General features: G+C 47.2%; 1 protein-coding gene across 4 annotated transcripts in view; it reads left to right on the forward strand.

Annotated features, from left to right (window-relative positions):
- The window catches only part of KIAA1328 (KIAA1328 ortholog), a 406,763-nt gene extending 396,126 nt beyond the window's left edge, over positions 1–10,637 (forward strand). For all 4 annotated transcript variants that reach the window (XM_020869551.2, XM_020869550.2, XM_020869547.2 and 1 more), the window contains one exon: positions 885–10,637. In XM_020869551.2, the coding sequence (XP_020725210.2) occupies positions 885–1,095 (211 nt within the window). In that variant the 3' untranslated portion in view covers positions 1,096–10,637. The remainder of the gene's footprint in view (positions 1–884) is intronic.
- The last annotated feature ends 8,894 nt before the right edge of the window (positions 10,638–19,531 follow it).

Here is a 19,531-nt window from a genome sequence, read left to right on the forward strand (position 1 = left end):
AAGGCAGAAGGAGAAGAGGGCAACAGAGGATGAGATGGTTGGATGGCTTCATCAGTTCAATGGACATGAATTGGGCAAACTCCAGAGAACAGTGAGGGACAGGCGGGCCTGGCATGCTGCAGTCCATAGAGTTGCACACGACTCTGTGGACACGAAGAGTTGGACTTGACTTGGCAGCTGAACAACAAAAACACTCTGCATATAAGTTAAATAAGCAGGGTGACAATATACAAGCTTGTACTCCTTTCCCAATTTTGAAGCAGTCGGTTGTTCCATTTAAGGTTCTGTTACTTTTAGACCCGCATACAGGTTTCTCAGGAGACAGGTAAGGTGGTCTTAAAGAGAGATTTTAGCAAGTCTTTCTGAAGGCAAAGACTTTGAGATGCAGCTTTAAAAGTGCCCTGTGTGTGAATGCTGGAAGCAAATGACCTAGGTTCAAATCCTGACTTAGCGGGTAGTGGCTTCTTGCTAGACAAGTTACTTCTCAGAGGCTTAGTTTCTTCATGTAACTAATGGGGACCTACCTCATAGGGTTGTGTAGAGGGTTAAATGAAAGGAAGATACATGTAAAGCGCTGAGAACAGAGCCTGAAATTGGTGGCAGATGTCACTACTAATATCATTACTGCTACCATGTTACCTTGCCCACTCCACAGTCTCTCTTCATAGGTTAGTAGTCAGCAGAAAAGAAGGGCTTATTAGAGACAGATAGACAACAAGGCCCTTCTAGTGTTTACCTTCCCTAAAGTTCCCAGAGAAGGCCCTCTTGTGTATGATATGATCTGTGATCTGATTCTTATCCTGGGCAGCCCATCTCTGTGGTCTTTTTGGATTTTAATGTTCTGCCAACTTGATCATTTTCTGTCTGGCTTGTATGTATTACAGGTATGAGACGTCTCTGTTGGATTTGGTTCAATCTCTGAGTCCAAAGACTGCTTCCAAACCGCGGCCCCATCGCTCCAGAGAAGCTGGGTCATGGAATCACAGTACTTGCCGACTCAGTCCTCTGAAATCAACCTGGAACAAGACCAGGGCTGGCAGCACCCCTGAAGACCTGGAGGAGAATCAGATTCTAGAAGATATCTTTTTCATTTGACGCTGAAGCATGTGCTGCAGAATTTCCATCAGAAATGAGTGGGTGTTTTTATTTACCGATATAGGATTTTAAATTATTTAACTGTAATTGTGTCTCTCCTTTCACACGGACCTATCTCACTAGTATCCTGTTGTGTATGGAATTTAGAAATCATTCTAACAACCCAGGGTGTTTCTGATTAGACCAGTCAGTAGGTAACACATTAAGGGTGGGTGAGGGTAGAGGGCAGTAGCCTTTCTGTGCTAAGCAGAGATTAGAAAATTAACAAAGGACACATACTGCATGGCAGAGGCCATTGTTTACTCAGCCTCCTTCAAGAGTGTTTCCTTTTCAGTATTTTGCTGGAAATGTTGGGCTGTGTTTTATACACAGGGAAAACCTTTCCACTGAAAGATACCTCTGGTTTCAACATAGCCCCTTTGTAACATAAACAGTTTTGAAAACATAGACCCTTTTACCTCTCCACCCTGTTTTCTTACCACCTACCTCTTTGCAATGCAGTCAGTTAATTCTGAAGTTGGAGTCGGTGCCCTTCCCATCACAAGCAACACTGAGGGCCAATCGTGAGTCAGCCTCTGCAGTCATCAGCCTTGGCAGCTGCCCGCTCCATACCCTAGAGTGCTTAATGAGCTAGAGAGATCCACCCCCCACGCCCCAGCCCTTGGAAACTGGAATTAGATTACATAAGAGAGTGCTACCCCAGTGGAGGTGCCGGCCAAAATGCATGTCCTCCCATCTCCTTGGGTAAGTTAGAGCAGTCTCTCGGTATCTTTCCTTGATCCAAGTGTCTGTCTTATTCACCCTCATGAACTTCTGTCAGTGGCTGCAGGCTCATAGGCTTCCTGGCCTCCCCTCTTTCCCCATGAGGAGCCAGAGCTCTGGTGGACCAGGCCTTGCATGTGCTCTGCCCAAGGCCACTGTCTCATGGCCCCACAGAACCACCTCCTCTTGCCAGATAATGTTCCCCCCTGCTCTCCCACTGGGCCCCCCAGAGAAAGCCTGTGGAAGAATTACACCCAAAACCCCGATTCTCAGCTCTCCTGTCTGGCAGAGCTCTTGAGCTGGGTTGCTCTGCCTACAGAGGGCTTTAGTGGACTCTAGCAGCATCGCAAGCTGATGGGCAGTATCATGAGCCTGGTAGAGCCAGTGAAGTTAAAACTTTCCAGTCCTTGGAAGCAGGGGGGAGATGTTTATCACTCGATGACTTTATTTGGCGTAGGGGGTGTTGCTTTTCTCACTCTCCCTTTCACCAACCCCAGACGTGAACTGAGACTGTCAGTCATTGTTAGTAGCCAAGGTCAGAACATGCAGGGCAGCCTGCAATTAGTGAGACACGTGGTTTCCTTGAAGTCTTTATCAAAACTAGATTATTTCAGCCTACAGAAGCCTTCCAGAGCAGCTTCCATGCCTGGATAAATCCAGATCTCATTGTTTTTTCAGACTGGGCCCTCTCACCTCGGCCCAGCCTTCCTTCACTTGCAGCTTTTTGTCCTTTGGAGGGAGGAATATAGCCTGCCAATACTATATTCTCAATCTGAGGGAAATATCAGGTCAGAACAAACTAGCTATAGTCATTCAGTTGAAAATTATTGCAGATTACAGTCTTCTCTGAAAGTTCACCCCTGTGAAAGTAATTCAATCAGTGCCATCCCATTCTGAAAGCCTTTGGAAAATAGGCTTTTCTTGGTGTGGCAAAAAAAGGGGCGGGGGGCGGTGAAAACAAACTGAGAGCCCTTGGCCACTTTCTCAGTTAAAGTTAGATTCCTGAGCTATCTTCCTGTTGCTCCCTGTGTCATGCCCACCTTAAGTACACCCAGATCCTTCAAATCATCACAACCACACTTTCCCCTCCTGGACACCAGTGTCCCTACTGCTCTCTGGATGCCAGAAAGACCACGAAAAGGCCTGTGATGTCTTCAAGAAACTTGTTTGCCTTTACAAGAATCATAAGTAGGCTCTAAACTAAAGGCTTTGGGGGTCACATGCCACAAAATGGAGTTTAACTGCTTGCTTACCTCTCCTGAATGAGCAATCTGGAACAGCAAAAATGGATTTTCAGCAGAGCATCAATCAACCTGTTTTTCATATGCCACAGTCCCCCCCCCCCCCCCCCAGTTGCCTTTCTCTATCCTGTAGGCATTTCTTGGATGTCAGGGCAATAGGATGTGAATTTGTGTCTGGTCTAACGTCTTCATTATGAATTGAACAGTGTATGTTAACATTTCAATCTGTGTCTCACTTTGAGATCTATATATATGTATGAAAATGTTGTTGTAGAGCCTCGAGGCTTTTGTGGAGCCCGGAGGCTTAACCTAATTGCAGACTAAGCTACCAAGGGAGAGGGTCCGGCACACAGCGATCTGCCTTTTCTCTCAGTAAGCACTCCCGACAGTGACTGGGATGCACTTACCCAGCCTCCAGCCACTTCCCCAAAGCAAGGCTGGACACGTGCCGGGGTTGCTGCTGGTGTTACCACTTCCCCACCCTGCCTCCCATCATTCTAGGAGAGAAACGCCAGTCAACATTTGCAAAATGGGGAAGGACAAATGTCAACAGACACTCTTCAGTAGGGCCCAAGGTGCGTGATTTCAAAAGCCAAGTCTGCCAAGGAAAAGGTTTTCCTGGCGGTCACCCTTCCTGGAGGCACACTTGTGTTCACAAACCTGACCTCCATGGTGGGGGCTTGTCTAGAGCACCCCGAATGTCGTGGGAGGAAGAGGCTCCCTCCCCCTCCAGGGGCCCTCCTTTCCTTGACTCTGCTCTCATACGAGAGATTTGCTGGTCTCAGACGCCAGGGAGGGGCCAGGCCTGAGGAGCAGAGCCAGATGAAGACTACCATCGTTAGGGTGGGGGCTCTGGCAGACTCCCCCTAACTCACCCTCTATCCCCACCTCAGGGTATGTTATTTTTAATGTGGGCCAATGTCTCTTTTTATGAGGTTTTATGGTAATAAATTATCTGTATGGCTATTTTCCCCATGTGGTTTTGATACTGAATTGCTCCTTGAACATCCCTCATCAGAGAAGTGGAGTTTAGCTTGAAAACAAAAGCAGAGCCTTGGGTTATCATTTCACTAAGTATTTGTTAAAGCAACAGGAGCTTATAGTCAATTGAAAGAAACCCATGTCTTGTAGGTTTCCTGGCTGACTCCAGCTCATGCTTATCACGTAAACACTATGTGGTCACTAGAATGGAGGATTCAGTCTCTGTGTACTGCTGAGCCCCTTCTATGTCCCTTTTCACAAAACTGCTCAGTAAAGAACTGTCTTGGCACTTGGACACAGGAAAAATAGTCCTGGAGGAGAAAATGGCAATGCACTGCAGTAGTCTTGCATGGACAACCCCATGGACAGAGGAGCCTGGTGGGCTACAGTCCATGGAGTCACAAAAAGTCAGACACGACTTAGCGACTAAACAGCAAACAGTTGGCTTTAGGTACTGGGAAAACATCAGCGAGGGCTCGCATGGCTGAAGTGCTAAGATTTGAGATCACATCTGTGGATTCAACTAAGACAGCTAAAGGCCCTATCCTGTCCCTGCTCCCCTAGCCAGCTTGGCACCTCCCTCCGAACCAGGGGCCTTTGCAGCTGCTCCTCAGAGACAGAAATGATGAGAGCAAAGTCATCATTCAGATGGCTCCCGAGCTGAAAATGAACTAAGTAGTGTTTGACCCGACTGAAGTAAGATTATTACTCTTGAGTCTAGGAACAAGGCCTGATCCTCAGAGGAAGAATAAACACAGCGAGAGAGCCCGCTTCATAAGTTGGTAACCAGACGCACGGTTCCTTCTGAGTTTCTCAGATTTGCTATTTAAGGTGGGTTGTTCCTGAGCCCCTAGGGTTCCATTGTTCCATTCAGAACTGGGACCTTTTACCCTCTCAGGCTTCAGCCTCATAGCTCACGCACATCCAGCTCCACCACATACATGCTCAAAATTGAGCAAGTACCTGGAAAATGTGCCTGGGTCCTTTTCTGCTCTCCTCACCACAATTCCATCACCTTCCAGAGTCACAGAAGTCTGTGGCTGGATTGGACCTTAGAGCCCATAAAATCCATCACTTTGATTTTACAGATGAATAAAGTTCAGAGAAAAGTGAGCTCTCATATCCTGCCAGTGGTAGGTCTGGCCACCAAGCAAGGACCACCCCCCCCCCCACCGCCCCGCCTCCACCACTGCAGGACATCACTCCTTTGATGTATGTTCGAAGATGAACATTTTTAAGAATCTCAACTAGGATTGAACATTCCACCGCCATCTCTTGTGAGGTGAGCTTTTGTAGACTGCTTGGACCAAAGCGGGCAGAAACATAGCATGTCCTTTCTTCAGGGGATTTAGGTTGGTAACCCTCAAGGAGTGAATGCCACCGTCTAGAACTTCTTTCTGTTCATGGAGGTGGAAGCCATGGGAAGATTAAAGAAAATCCCTGGGAAAAAGCTAAATCTCTCCAGGTGGCATAATGGACATCACTGTCTTCTGTAAATAATAAAGGCTATTACAGCCCTAGTTAGGACTTCTTCTAAAAAGACAGTTGGCAAAATGAGAGTGAGGTCCACCTTTAACTGGCTGGGGGAAGTGGTAGATGTAAAACCAGTAGGAATGACCTATATCATACATTGTCAATAGGGAAGCCAAGTACTTTGACCATGACCTGCCAAAACCCAAGCTTGTCTTCATTGGTGGTCTCGGTCAGTTGAGTGGCTCCCCTGGGTCCATCATTGTGTCACATGCTGTTGGCCCCACAAAGGAAGAGAGTAACAGCACAGGTTATGGAATTAATTGGGCTTCCCTGGTGGCTCAGATGGTAAAAGAATCCACCGGAAATGCAGGAGCCCTGGATTCGATCCCTGGGTTGGAAAGATCCCCTGGAGGAGGGCATGGCAACCCACTCCAGTATTCTTGCCTGGAGAATCCCCATGGACGGGGGAGCCATGGAGTCACAAAGAGTGGGACACGACTGAGCGGCTAAACACAGCACATGGAACTAATTAGATCTTATCCAAATCTCAGTTATACTGCTTCCTAGCTGATTAATCTTAGGCAATTTATTAACCACACTAAACCTAAATTTCTAAACCTGTAAAATAAGGAAGATAATGCATGCCTCATAGGAAGGTTATAAGAGTAAAATTCAATGAGATAATATATGTGAGCTACTCAGTCATGTCCAACTCTTTGCCACTCCATGGACTATAGCCCACCAGGCTCCTCTGTCCATGGGATTCTCCAGGCAAGAATACTGGAGTGGGTTGTCATTTCCTTCTTCAGGGGATCTTCCTGACGCAAGAATCGAACCTGGGTCTCCTTCATTAAAGGCCAATTGTTTACCTTGTGAGCCTCCAGGGAAGCCCTTAATGTATGTGAAGGGCCTAGGAATAGTCCCTGACACATACAAAGTGTTTCATTAGTGGTAGCTATCATTACTATCATTTATTTCTCAGCTAACTAACAGACTAGATAGAAGACAAAGCATACATTTTAAATTAATTTTTATTGGAGTATGGTTGCTTTACAATGTTGTGCTACTTAGTGCTGTATAACTTACATGAATCAGTTATATACACACATATATTCAACTGTGTAGAGTACCTTGTGCTGAACAGTAGGTTCTCATTAGTCACCTATTTTATACATAGTTCATACTTTAAATTTTTAACAATAATAAAGCAAGAGCTCGGTTCAGTCATGTCCGACTCTTTGCAACCCCATGGACTGAAGCACACCAGGCTTCCTTGTCCATCACCAACTCACAGAGCTTGCTCAAACTCATGTCCATCGAGTTGGTGATGCCATCCAACCATCTGACCCTCTGTCATCCCCTTCTCCTCCTGCCTTCAATCCCTCCCAGCATCAGGGTCTCCAGTGAGTCAATTCTTTGCATCAGGTGGCCAAAGTACTGGAGTTTCAGCTTCAACATGAGTCCTTCCAATGAATATTTAGGACTATTTCCTTTAGGATTGACTGATAAACAAGAGTTATCTCAGTAAATTTCCCAGTGACTGGTAAACACTATAGTTTCAGATAGCAAATTGCTGGACTGAGTTTACTTAGAATTTGTGGGAGGAGGCAAAAAAGGAGGGAATTGTAACCTGGGCTTGGGAAGAACATCTAAGACGGATGGAGGGTGGGGAGAGATGTGGTAGGTGGGAAGATACAGAAGCTGAATGCTCACTGGTGAGAAAGCTCAAGATGTGTTTTGAAAGAATGCCTTGGTGGTCCCAGCTAGTAGTTGAGGTTCCAGACAAGAACACATGGGCCTGCACTGAGAGAAACAGGCCAGGCCCAAATTGTGAAGACTGCGGGATGCCAGGCACTGGAGTTCCATCCTTCAACAAAAAGCCGTGAACTATTTTAGAATCACTTGTTCAGAAATACCCACCGTGCAGGGGTGTCAGGCTCTACGGGGCGCGGGGGCGTGGGTAGGAAAGGGGAGGAAGGACACCGGCACTGAGTGCCTGCTGAGTGCTGAGCAAGGTCTGTAGATGCCTTACCTCATTTAATCCTAAACCTTGGGCGGCAGTATCCCACTGTTAGAGATAAGGAAACTGATCTTGGAGAGGTTAGGCCTCAACTGCTACACTGTGGAGCTAGAAGGGGCCTGGGAGACAACTGTCAAGTTCTATGGGTGTACTTCTTGTTCCATACAAGCCTTCCTCTGGCCTAAGCAGGGAGCACTTTAGGCAGAGACAGCTGTTGCACAGGTCAGATGAGGTTCTGGGAGACCTGTCACTCCATCCTAGGATTGGACAGAAGACTATAGAGTGGAGATGCTGCTATTAGGATCAGGCTTCCTAATACCACCTCCCAAGATTGGACCGTGGGACAGCCCACCCAGAGGAGAGTTGGGACAGCAGATCAGACAACCTAGGATTCATGTCGCTTGCCAGGGACTGAGTTGGAAAGAAAGACCTTGAATGCAGTACTTAAATCAACCTTGCCCTGTTGAGAATGTGCACAAAATGAAGTCAGATTGCCCCTGGCTGGAAAGATAAATTACAGAGCATTAAGGAGGAAGTGATGAGCATGGGACACAGAAAAAAGTCAGAACTTGCTCCATTGGAACTCGCTTCATGGAAACACTGGATGGGAGGGTTGATAAGATGCTGAACCCCAGTAGTGGCAACAGTGATATCAAAGAGGAAAATCTTACAGGAAAATAAGAAATTTCTACGACTCCTCATACTATGCTAAAGGGAATGTGAAATGGTACAGCTGTCTTGGAAAACAGTCTGTAAGTTCCTCAAAAAGTTAAACATAAAGTTACCATATGACTAGCAATTGTACCCCTAGGTATAGACCCAAGAGAAATAAAAACGTTGTTTAGTCGCAAACTCATGTCCCACTCTTAAAGTCTTGTCCGTCTTTTTGCGGCCCCATGGACTGCAGGGTGCCAGGTTTCCCTGTCCTTCACTATCTCCTGGAGCTTGCTCAGACTTATGTCCATTGAGTCGGTGATGCTATCCAACCATCTCATCCTCTGTTGCCCCCTTCTCCTCCTGCCCTTAATGTTTCCCAGCACCAGGGTCTTTTCAATGAGTCAGCTCTTCATATCAGGTAGCCAAAGTATTGTAGCTTCAGCTTCGGCATCAGTCCTAATGAACATTCGGGGTTGATTTCCTTTAGGTTTGACTGCATTTGCCCTCATTGGAGTCCAAGGGACTCTCAAGAGTCTTCTCTAGCACCACAATTTGAAAGCATCAGCTCTTCCGAACTCAGCTTTCTTTATGGTCCAACTCTCACATCTGTGCATGACTATTGGAAAAACCATAGCTTTGACTATATGGACCTTTGTCAGCAAAGTGATGTCTCTGCTTTATAATTTGCTGTATAACTTTGTCATAACTTTCCTTCCAAGGAGCAAGCATCTTTTAATTTCATAGCTGCAGTTGCCATCCACAGTGATTTTGGAGCCCAAGAAAATAAAATCTGTCACTGCTTCCACTTTTTCCCTTCTATTTGCCGTGAAGTGATGAGACCACATGCCATGATCTTCATTTTTTGAATGTTGAGTTGTAAACCAGCTTTTTCACTGTCTTCTTTCACCTTCATCGAGAGGCTTTTAGATCCTCTTTGCTTTCTGCCATTAGAGTGGTATCATCTGCGTATCTTGATTTCAGCTTGGAGTTCATCCAGCCCAGCATGATGTACTCTGCATATAGGTTAAATAAGCAGGTGACATGTACAGCCTTGACACACTCCTTTCCCAATTTTGAACCAGTCCGTTGTTCCATGTCCAGACCTAACTGTTGCTTTTTGACCTGCATACAGGTTTCTCAGGAGGCATGTAAGGTGTTCTGGTATTCTCATCTCTTTAAGAATTTTCCAAAATTTGTTGTGATCCACACAGTCAAAGGCTTTGGCATAGTCAATAAAGAAGAAGTAGTATTTTTTCTGGAATTCTCTTGCTTTTCCTATGATCCAATGGACATTGGCAATTTGATCTCTGGTTCCTCTGCCTTTTCTAAATTCAGCTCAAACATCTGGAAATAAAAACATAGGTCTACAGAAAATTTTTTTCATGGATATTCACAGCAGCATTATTTATAATAACCAAAAGGTAGAAACAACCCAAATGTCTATTAGCTGATTAATGAATAAACAAAATGTAGCATATGGACACATGGAATATTTGGCAATAAAAGGGAGAGAAATGCAACCTGCAACATGAATGAACCTTGAAAGCATAAAGCTAAGTAAAAGAGACCAGTCAAAAAGACCTCGTATAGTATGATTTCATTTACATGAAATGTCCAGATGGGCAGAGCCACAGGGACAGAGTCTATTAATGGTTGCCTAGGGTGGTAGGGGATGGGGGTAATGGAGAATGACTGCCAAAAAGTGTGGGATGTCTCTTAGGGTGATGAAAACATTCTAAAAATTTATTGTGATGGTTGCATAACTGTGACTATACTAAAAAACCACTGACTAAACTGTACTTTTTAAATTAGTACATTATATGGTATATGAATTAGATCGCATAAAGCTACCACAAGAGAAATGTCCTGGGGCATTGGTTACTGGGTGGCAAGGAGTGCTGGAAAGTCACAAGCAAACACCTCATCTCCAAGGCTCTGAAATGACTTGAGTGAAAGCTTCGATTTGTGAGGTGTTGGGGAGAGCAATGCATCCACAACTGCTCATCTTAGAAATCAGCTTGTGAAGGAAGGAGAGACCAGAAGAGCTGATGGAAGAGAAAGTTCGGACGAGCTACAGGGAGCTTTTCTAAGTTAGAGGGGCCTCCCCTTGATTCCCAGACTGGTCCCCCAAGGTGTTACCAAGAATCCACGAGCAATTTTCATGATTTGAGAAAGACTGATGGAAACCTTCTGTGTCTGCGGAGAAAAGCTGCTCAGGCCATCTGTATTACTTCTTTACGTTGTAATTAATAAATAAGTAATCTTTATTACTCCTTTATGTTGACCTGGAAATCACTCTGTCAGGGTGTGATACCCTTGGTTTTTGTTGGGGGGGGTCACCTCTGATTTGTGGCATATCTTTATCACAACGCATGAATCTGTGCTTAATAAACATGCATATAAATCTATATATGCGTTTCAGGAAACTGTTTCCCTACATGGGGTGCATGGGGGAATCATCAGAGGAGCTCCCTGGAGATGCAGAATTCAGGGACTGCTAGTAACAGGAGAGAACCAAGCCATGGATGGGAAGAAACTGTGATAGGGGACAAAAATAACGTCACTGCAGGGTGATGATGCAGAAGGGGCAGAAAGAGCCAGGGAAGAAGGACTGGAAAGGGAGGAATGTGTACAAAACCTCAGGCTTGTGGAGTAGAGGCCAGTAGGTGTGCCAGGAAAGCCTCAGAAACTCATGAAGCTCTTCCCATGGGCCAGACTCAGGGCTGGGCCCTGAGGGTCTTATTCAGTGGCCTCTTCATACTTTAAAAAAATTACTGCATGGGGTTCTTCTTGTAAGTTACCTCAAATCCTTAATGGAATGAGACTAGGCACACATCTGTGCACACCTAAAATTTGAGGGTGATGTCATTGGCACCAATAATGCAATTGTTTTAACAAGACTTACCCAAGGTCGTCAGAACATCAAGTAGAGCATCCCAAGTAAATAGAGCGCAGACTTGGAAACAGGATTGGGAGGGTCATTTCTCACATCTCTGCCCTCCTACCCTCAGTCTCCAAGTAGCCCCGAGTCCTGCTACTTAGCGGCCTGCCCACTGCTCACTTTTCTAGTACAATGGTCTGTTCGTTGACTTTCCTGTCCAGTGGCCCAGATTCACCCTTACACGTGTGACTTCACCTTTCTCTGCTTCACTCTTATCTTTAAATGGAGATCACAATGGAACCTACCTCGCAAGGTTATTGTGAAGGTTAAATAAACGAATGTCTGGAGAGCGCTTGGCAGGAAATAAATCAGTGCCCAGGGAGGGTAACCTGTTATGACTATCCTCCAGAAAACTACCAGGGTTGTCATCACATCACAGCCTGGCTTACGTGAGAGGTAGTTTTCTATCGCCCTTTGAGAGCCTGGACTTCGAGCACAACGCACAAGGCTCTTGGTGATTTGGCTCGCTGCAGTCTGAAGACCTCCAGTCCCCTTTTCCCGCTCTCTCTAGACTTCTGGGCTCCAACCACCGTGAGTTTCCCTTAGTGCCTGAAGGCACTGTAATGTTCGTTTCCCGACCTTCTTAGGAGCTCTCTTGACCCTTGTACACGCATCGGCCCTGTGTACGCAGTGGCACTGTGCTGGGTTGCCTGTGTATCTGATTCCTCCTGTAGACAAAGGCTGCATGACGGCCAGACTAGGATGTCAGTCTCCTTCATCAATGACGCCCCAGAGCTCAGCATGGCTGCTGGCACCTGCAGGCTCTCAGTCCTTGTTTCTCAGCTAGATGGACAGGGAAGGGGCTGGGAGGGAGGATGGGTAGGAGGGAGGGAGGGATGACATGAAACAGAGCTGTTTCCAAAGTCCAGCCCTTTTGGCACTTTTCCAGGCTGCTCGCAACTCTCACGAGGGAGAGTGGGGCCTGGGACGCCGCCACTGCACCCCCAGACTGACGAGCCTTTTCTTTCCAAAAGAAATCTGAGATTTGTAACTTCCCGGCCTCAAGTCCAGAGAAGTCTGCAGTGGCTGTGGGTCAAGGAGCACACCCCTGAAAGAGACACCCCAGCTTCTCGGCACCTCACCCGCATCCCTTTCTACCTCCCCTCCCTCCCTGCATTCTGCTCCCCTTGCCACCCGCAGCCTTTGGGCATCTCCCGAAGACACACTGCTTCTTCCTGCCTGTGTGACTTCGGAGCCCCTCGCTTTCCGATGGATCTTTCCAGACTGGCCTCCGCTGTCTCTGCCGCCATGTTTTCCTGACTCCTCACCCCCAGGCAACAGTATCGACTCCTTTCCGCTGCAACTGTGCCTGGAGAGCTTTTGTTACAGCCCGCCTTCCAGCTGGGCTGTATTGTTCTGTGTTCTGCTTATCCGCCTGTTGGAATGTTAAGTGTCCAAATGCAGCCTACAGTGACTGCTTGTGAGCTATATACATTTAAGTAAGCTACTTATATCCACTAAGCCTCCCACATGAAAATTTATAGGATTGTTTTGTAAAAATGGAGATGCTATCCCTCCCTTACAAGTTTGGTGCCTGGCCTGCTGACCTAGCCCTGGAAACCAGCCCAGGGGAAAGCCAGACGATCAGGCCAAACTGTCCATGAATGTAGAGCAGGCAGGGAGTCCGGAGGAGCCCGAGGAGGCTCGAGAGGGGGCTCCTTGGAAGAGAGGGAACCGGGAGGCCCAGGAGGGAAGTGCTCTGTTGGATTTGTGAGCAGTAGAAGAGGTGGCTGGCTCGAAGCCCGGCCTCGTCTGAGATCTGGACAGGGCGTTGGCGCTGGCCTCTCCCGCCCCTCCTCCAGAGTCCACAGCCGCCGACCGTGCCCGGCACGTGGCTGGCACTGCCGCAGAGACCACAGCCGTGATCTGGGCTGCCGGGAGGCCTGGGGCCCGCTGGGCGGCACACGTGCTGCAGTTGTAAACTTTGTCCTTCTCTTCTCCATATTTTAGCCACTTCCCAAGTGGCGCTAGTGGTAAAGAATCCGCCTGCCAATGCAGGTGATGTAAGAGACACGGGTTCAATCCCTGGGTCAGGAAGATCCCCTGGAGGAGGAAATGGCAGCCCACTCCAGGATTCTTGCCTGGAGAATCCCATGGACAGAGGAGCCTGGCAGGCTACAGTCCATGGGTCGAAAGAGTCGGACATGACTGAGCGACTTCACCACCACCACCAGGTTCTGCCGGGGTTTGCCTGGTGCTGAGGGGAAGTCACTCCCCGCCTCGTGTGCTGCCAGTGGAAACAGGATGAACCCCAGGCTGGGTTGGTGGCGTTCCCCTCCCAGCTGGAAGTGATTTAAGCTTGTTGGATTTATATAACACTGAGGAACGGTAAACTGTGTAAATTTGCTATGTTTTCCAGGGACAGTTATTTATGGAGGGGCATTTTTAACTCAAGTGCAGAAGTGTTAAATCATTATAATAAATCCATGCTATTCAGACTTTCTTACATTGTAATAAATTTTTTCTAAGCATGAATGAGAAGATCCATGCTTCCTCTAATATACCATTATGTATTTCTTCTCAAAATGACACAGCTTACTATATCAACTTGGAGAATAATAGATTTACTGACTTGGAGGGGGAAAAAAATGTTGAGTAGCAATGAGTCTGAGAAGGGACTTGGGAGCGTGACCCCCAGGCTGACTTCTCTCGCGTCTCTGCTGGCTTCTTCCCCAGCCACGTGCAGCCACAGCAGGGGAAGACCTGGCTGGGGGCGCCTCCCCGCGAGCTCCTGGCTGAGCCTTTGAACAGAGAGATTCAGCCAGAAATCCAGTCGCCTTCTGTTCTGTCCTGTCCAAAGGGAGGTGTGGGGATGAGGCTCTATGAGAAATGAAAGCTCTCTCCCTATGATGTGAAATCCCTTCCAGAAGCATCAGTCTGGCTAGAGAGCTCCCCTGCCCACAGTCCTCTCATCACCTGCCTCACCCCGCTCCTCACCTGGATGCCTAACTGGACCAGAGGAGTCACAGCTTTCATCAGATTCTCAAAGGACCTTAGAATCCAAAGAATTCAGGAATCACAGGTCTTCAGGAAACTCAGAAGCATCTTTATCCACTAGGTACCAGACAAAGTCCAATGGCGTGGTCCCGGCAGCACCCGGGAACTATGTCAAACTGCAGTTAACGCGCTCAGAGGTGGATGCAGGCCCAGAGGCCTGAACGGCAGCCCCTGGGACGGGGACTTCCGACAGCATTTCCCAGAATATAAGATTTTACTGCTGAGCAAGGGCTGGAAGGAAGAAAGGAAGATGCCCTGGACCGAGGAAGAGTGTCAAAAGCATGGAGACAGAGACCTCCAAGGTAAGTGAGCTCATGGACAGCCTTGGAGGCTAGTTGTGGTGGTTAAGCTTGGAGAGCAGCAGGGCCCAGTGGAGAGAGACCAGCTGAGATTCCAGTATGCAGCAAGAGCTTCCCGTTTACCCAGGGCTCCGCCGGAGGCTGGACTTCAGGTCTTAGCTGTGCCGCCAAAACTGTGAGACACGTGCAGTTTTCTTCACCAGTGCAAATCAGTGCCTGACTTGCGAGATGTAGACAGCGCACACCTGCACAGCCGGCTCACAGATGACGTGGGGATACAGCGAAAGGATGCTTGGGTATCTGTTGGGTGAACAACTGTGAGGCACTTCCTAAACATCAGGTGCTTTTATCATTTATCTGATGGCTGGTAAGGGGCGATGGGCCCTCTGAAGTGTGGAGACCTGGGGCTTTCATGACAACCAGGCAAAGCTAGCCCAGCCTGCTCCCTACCCGGCGCTTACCTGCGCCCGCCACCACCCCAGGCGGTGCTCCCAGCCCTCTTCTCAGCCTCCAGGAGGACAGCCCACTGGACACCTGCCCGTTTCAGAATGCTGTTTACCTCCATCTCTCTCCACAGCTTGGGCTGCCTTCCCCAGAGTTGGGACTGTGCTCTCATCACCGCCTCATACCCTTGTGCAGAATCGGACCCTGGCCTTGAGGATGGTCCAGAGAAGACTGAGTCAAGAATGGTTCCGGAGTGGGGACCCTGGAGCTGTGGTCCATATACCTCCATCAGGGGCGCCTGCAAGCTGCCCACAGCCCTTCCTTCTCCCCTCCCGTCTCCTCTCTCCACCTCTAGGATTTTCAAATCTGTCCCTTCTCTCTTCAGAACTAAAGATGTGTTTCTTGCTTTGCTAATCAGGGTGTTCCTGAGGATGGGGGTGGGAATAGGCACCCCCAGGAGCCAGGACGGGGTAGCAGAAACCACGGTGGCCCCATCTCACCACCCATGACACGCACTGCTCACGTCCATGTTGGAGGGTCTGTCCTTTCAGATTCCCAGGGGAGTAAGGGTAAGTGGTAAGGGAGGGGGCGCGGGGGGTGGTCCCTGCAGCACCCAGTCTAGATGGCTGACAGCTCTCAGGCTGACCCAGCTGATGGTCAAACTGGCCACATTTTTTTTTCAAACATTTTATTTTGAAGTCAGACCTACAGAAAAGTTTTAGAAATAATACAAAGAATTCCTGTACATGAACACCCTTCACCCATATTCCCCAGGGTTAACATTTTAACTCAGATTCACTCTATCTCATACATATATAATGCATATATCTCATACATGTATTATTACTTTTCTGAAATATTGGAGAGTAAATTGCAGACCGACTACTCTTCCTTCCCCTAATAATTCAGCATGTATTTCTTAAAAACAGGGACATTCTCTTCCATACCCACAGGACAATGATTGAAATCAAGAAATTAACATAAATAGAGCACTATTTTCTAATCTGCAGACCAGATTTAAATTTTGCCAATTTTCCTTTTTTTTTTTTTTAATTTTTTAAAGTTTCCTTTCCTCAAATATCTTTCTGACAAAAGGAAAACAAAATCTAGCCAGGATACAGTCTATGATCATAAGTTGCATTTAGTTGTCATGTCTCTTTAGATGAGTACAAACTACTTATTTTGTAGGATGTCCCCAGTTTGGACTGGTTTGCTTTCTTGTGACCAAATTCAGGTCTGCATTTTCAGCAAGAATTAAATGATGTCATGTCATTCTCAGTAATCATACCGGGAGGCCCATGATAGCTATTTCATTCCAGGTGGTACTAACTTTGATCACCAGGTTAAGATGATGTCTGCTGCATTTCTCCACTGTAAAGTCACTTCCTTTCCTGTGTAACTTATAAGTATCTTGTGTGTGAGTCAGGAAGGGCATTACCTGAGACTAAGTAAATACTATTTCTCACCTACCCTTGACCCAGGAGTTTCAGCAATCAATGGTCACATGCCACTTTTTTTTCCTTTTTTCCAAACTTGCTTTTTGTTTGTTTTTTAATTAATTTATTTTAATTGGAAGATAATTACTTTACAGTATTGTGATGTTTTTCACCATACATCAACATTAATTGGCCACAGGTATGCCTGTGTCCCCCATCCTGAACCCCCCTCCCCCCTCCCTCCCCACCCCTGCCTCTGGGTTGTCCCAGAGCACCGGCTTTGGGTGCCCTCCTTCATGCACTGAACTCGCAGCGGTCATCTATTTTACATATCGTAATATATATATCTCAATGCTATTCTCTCAAATCATCCACGCTCGCCTTCTCCCACAGAATCCAAAAGTCTGTTTTATACATCTGTCTCCTTTGCTGCCCTGCATGTAGGACCATCGGTTTTGTCTTTCTAAATTACATATATGTGTATTAACATACAATATATGTCTTTCTCTTTCTGACTTACTTCACTCTGTATAGTAGGCTCCAGGTTCACTAGAACTGACTCAATTGTGTTCCTTTTTATAGCTGAGTAATATTCCATAGTGTATATGTACCACAACTTCCTTATCCATTCATCTGTCGATGGACAGCTAGGTTGTTTCCATATCCTAGCTATTGTAAACAGTGCTGCAATGAACATTGGGGTACATGTGTCTCTTTCAATTCTGGTTTCCTCAGAGCATATGCCCAGCAGTGAGATTGCTGGGTCATATGGCAGTTCTAGTTCCAGTTTTTTAAGGAGTCTTCACACTGTTCTCCATAGTGGCTGTACTAGTTTGCTTTCCCACCAACAGTGTAAGGTTCCCTTTTCTCTACACCCTCTCCAGCATTTATTGTTAGTAGACTTTTTGATGATGGCCATTCTGACTGGCGTGAAATGATACCTCATTGTGGTTTTGATTTGCATTTCTCTAATAATGAGTGACATTGAGCATCTTTTCATGTGTTTATTAGCCATCTGTATGTCTTCTTTGGAGAAAGATCTGTTTAGGTCTTTTGCCCACTTTTTGATTAGGTTGTTCATTTTTCTGGTATTGAGCTGCATGAGCTGCTTGTATATTTTGAAGATTAATTCTTTGTCAAACTTATTTTTAATTGAAAGAAAATTGATTCAGGATATTGTATTGGCCTCTGCCATACATCATCATGAGCCAGCCATAGGTATACATGTGTCCCCTCCCTCCAGAACCTCCCTCTGACCCCATCCCACCACTCTCAGTGTTACAGAGCCCCGGTTAGAGTTCCCTGAGTCATACAGAAATTTCCCATTGCTTATCTAGTTTACATATGGCAGGGTATGTGTTTCCATGTTACTATATCCATTCATCCCACCCTCTCCTTCCTCCCTGCCTCCCATGTCCATAAGTCTGTTCTCTGTGTCTGCATCTCCACTGTTGCCCTGTAAATATGTTCATCAATACTATCTTTCTAGATTGCATATATATGCATTAATATATGATATTTGTTTTTTTCTGACTTACTTCACTCTGTATAATAGGCTCTAGGTTCATCCACCTCATTAGCATTGACTCAAATGCATTCCTTTTTATGGCTGAGTAATACTCTATTGTATATATGTACCATAGTTTCTCTATTCATTCATCTGATGGACATCTATGTTGCTTCCAAGTCCTAGATATTGTAAATAGTGCTGCAGTGAACACTGGGGAACAGCTACACGCCATTTAAATCCTTAGTCTTCTGTTGTGTTCCCACCACCCTCTTTGACGGTCCCAGTGCTAGGAGACAGGCTGGAAAAGGAGACAATTATTGTCCTCAGGACCTTCAGCTGGAGAGGGAGCTAAGGACTCAGAGCATCACAGAACAGTGTAAACAAGGGCCAGTGAAGTGTCTCCACCTTGAGGGCAGCAGGAGGTCAGGAAATAGGTGCTTAGTTGGAGCTGGAGACCTCTGAAGCAGATGGAACCTGAACCAAGGGCGGGAGAATCTGAATGATCAGAAACTTGGGAAAACAGGAGACTCTGTGTCCATAAACCATCTCTGAGGGCCCCAATAGGGCCAGAATCCCAGGAGGGTCCCTGTCATCTCTGGAGCTCCCCGGGTACTAAGAAGACCAGAACCACCAGGCTTCCTTGTGTTTCCTGGTCAGAGTTGGCGAAGCTGAGGCACAGGGACTTGCCAAGAGGGCACAGGTGTGGGGTGCTTTGGGAGGGCTCCTGGGAGGCAGCTCCCCACCCCCGCCACTCTACGCCTCTTCTCATTCATTCAGCAAGCATCACTGAGCACTGACTATGTGCCGGACACTGAGTTCAATGCTAAAAGTACAAAATACTCTCAAGTAGTTCTTGATTAAAGGGGATGCTGCGGGCCCAGAGGCCTCGTCAGGTCCCCCAGCTCGCAGGACAGAATGGCAGGGGTCCTCTACCCAGCTGAGAGCAGAGCGGAGTGGCGGGTAAACCCTGCCCTCCCTGTGCAGTCATCTCCTCCAGGTGCTTCTCATGTTGAGAGCTTGGCTCAGGGCACTCGGGCCTTCCCTCCTCTGCACCCCCTCTTTCCACTCCTAGCACTTAGCAGAGAGCTCTGGACACAAAGGGACTGGGCTGAGTCCTTGAGATCCACCCAGGATACCTCGCTTTGCAGAGGAAGAAACTAACACGGAGGTCTGAGATTTTTCCATGCCGGTCCTGTCTCCACGCCTCTGCCCTGTGGTTAGGCTGCCTGTCTTTGTTTGAGGCTTAGAAATACAGTCAGAGGCTTCTGCGTGAAGACTTCTTACACCTGTGCCTTGGAAAGGTAGCCCCCTCCAAAGTCATACGGTGATTATAAGCCTGGGACCTGCTATCTGGGACTGGGCTCAAATCCCAGCTCTGTCAAACCAGGTGACTTGCAGCACGTCGCTTAAGCCCATCTGTAAAACGGGGTGTAGGCTGGTTGGGAAGGTTGCCTGGGATGGTGTCAGTGAAGTAGCCAGGATGCTGCCTGGTCTATCAGTAATGGCTTCTTTTTAGACAAGGCCCTGTGTCTTCCCCAGCATGTTCCCCGCTTACCTGAGGCATCTTGCAGCTCTTTAGCATGTCTGGGGCCCTTTGTTCCTCCATAACCCTCTCCCTCGGGGTCTGTGTAACCCCGGCTCACCCTGCAACACTGAGCCCAAGTGTCTCCTCCTC

Source organism: Odocoileus virginianus, chromosome 22 (genome assembly GCF_023699985.2).
Source record: "Odocoileus virginianus isolate 20LAN1187 ecotype Illinois chromosome 22, Ovbor_1.2, whole genome shotgun sequence".
Lineage (NCBI taxonomy): Eukaryota > Metazoa > Chordata > Mammalia > Artiodactyla > Cervidae > Odocoileus > Odocoileus virginianus.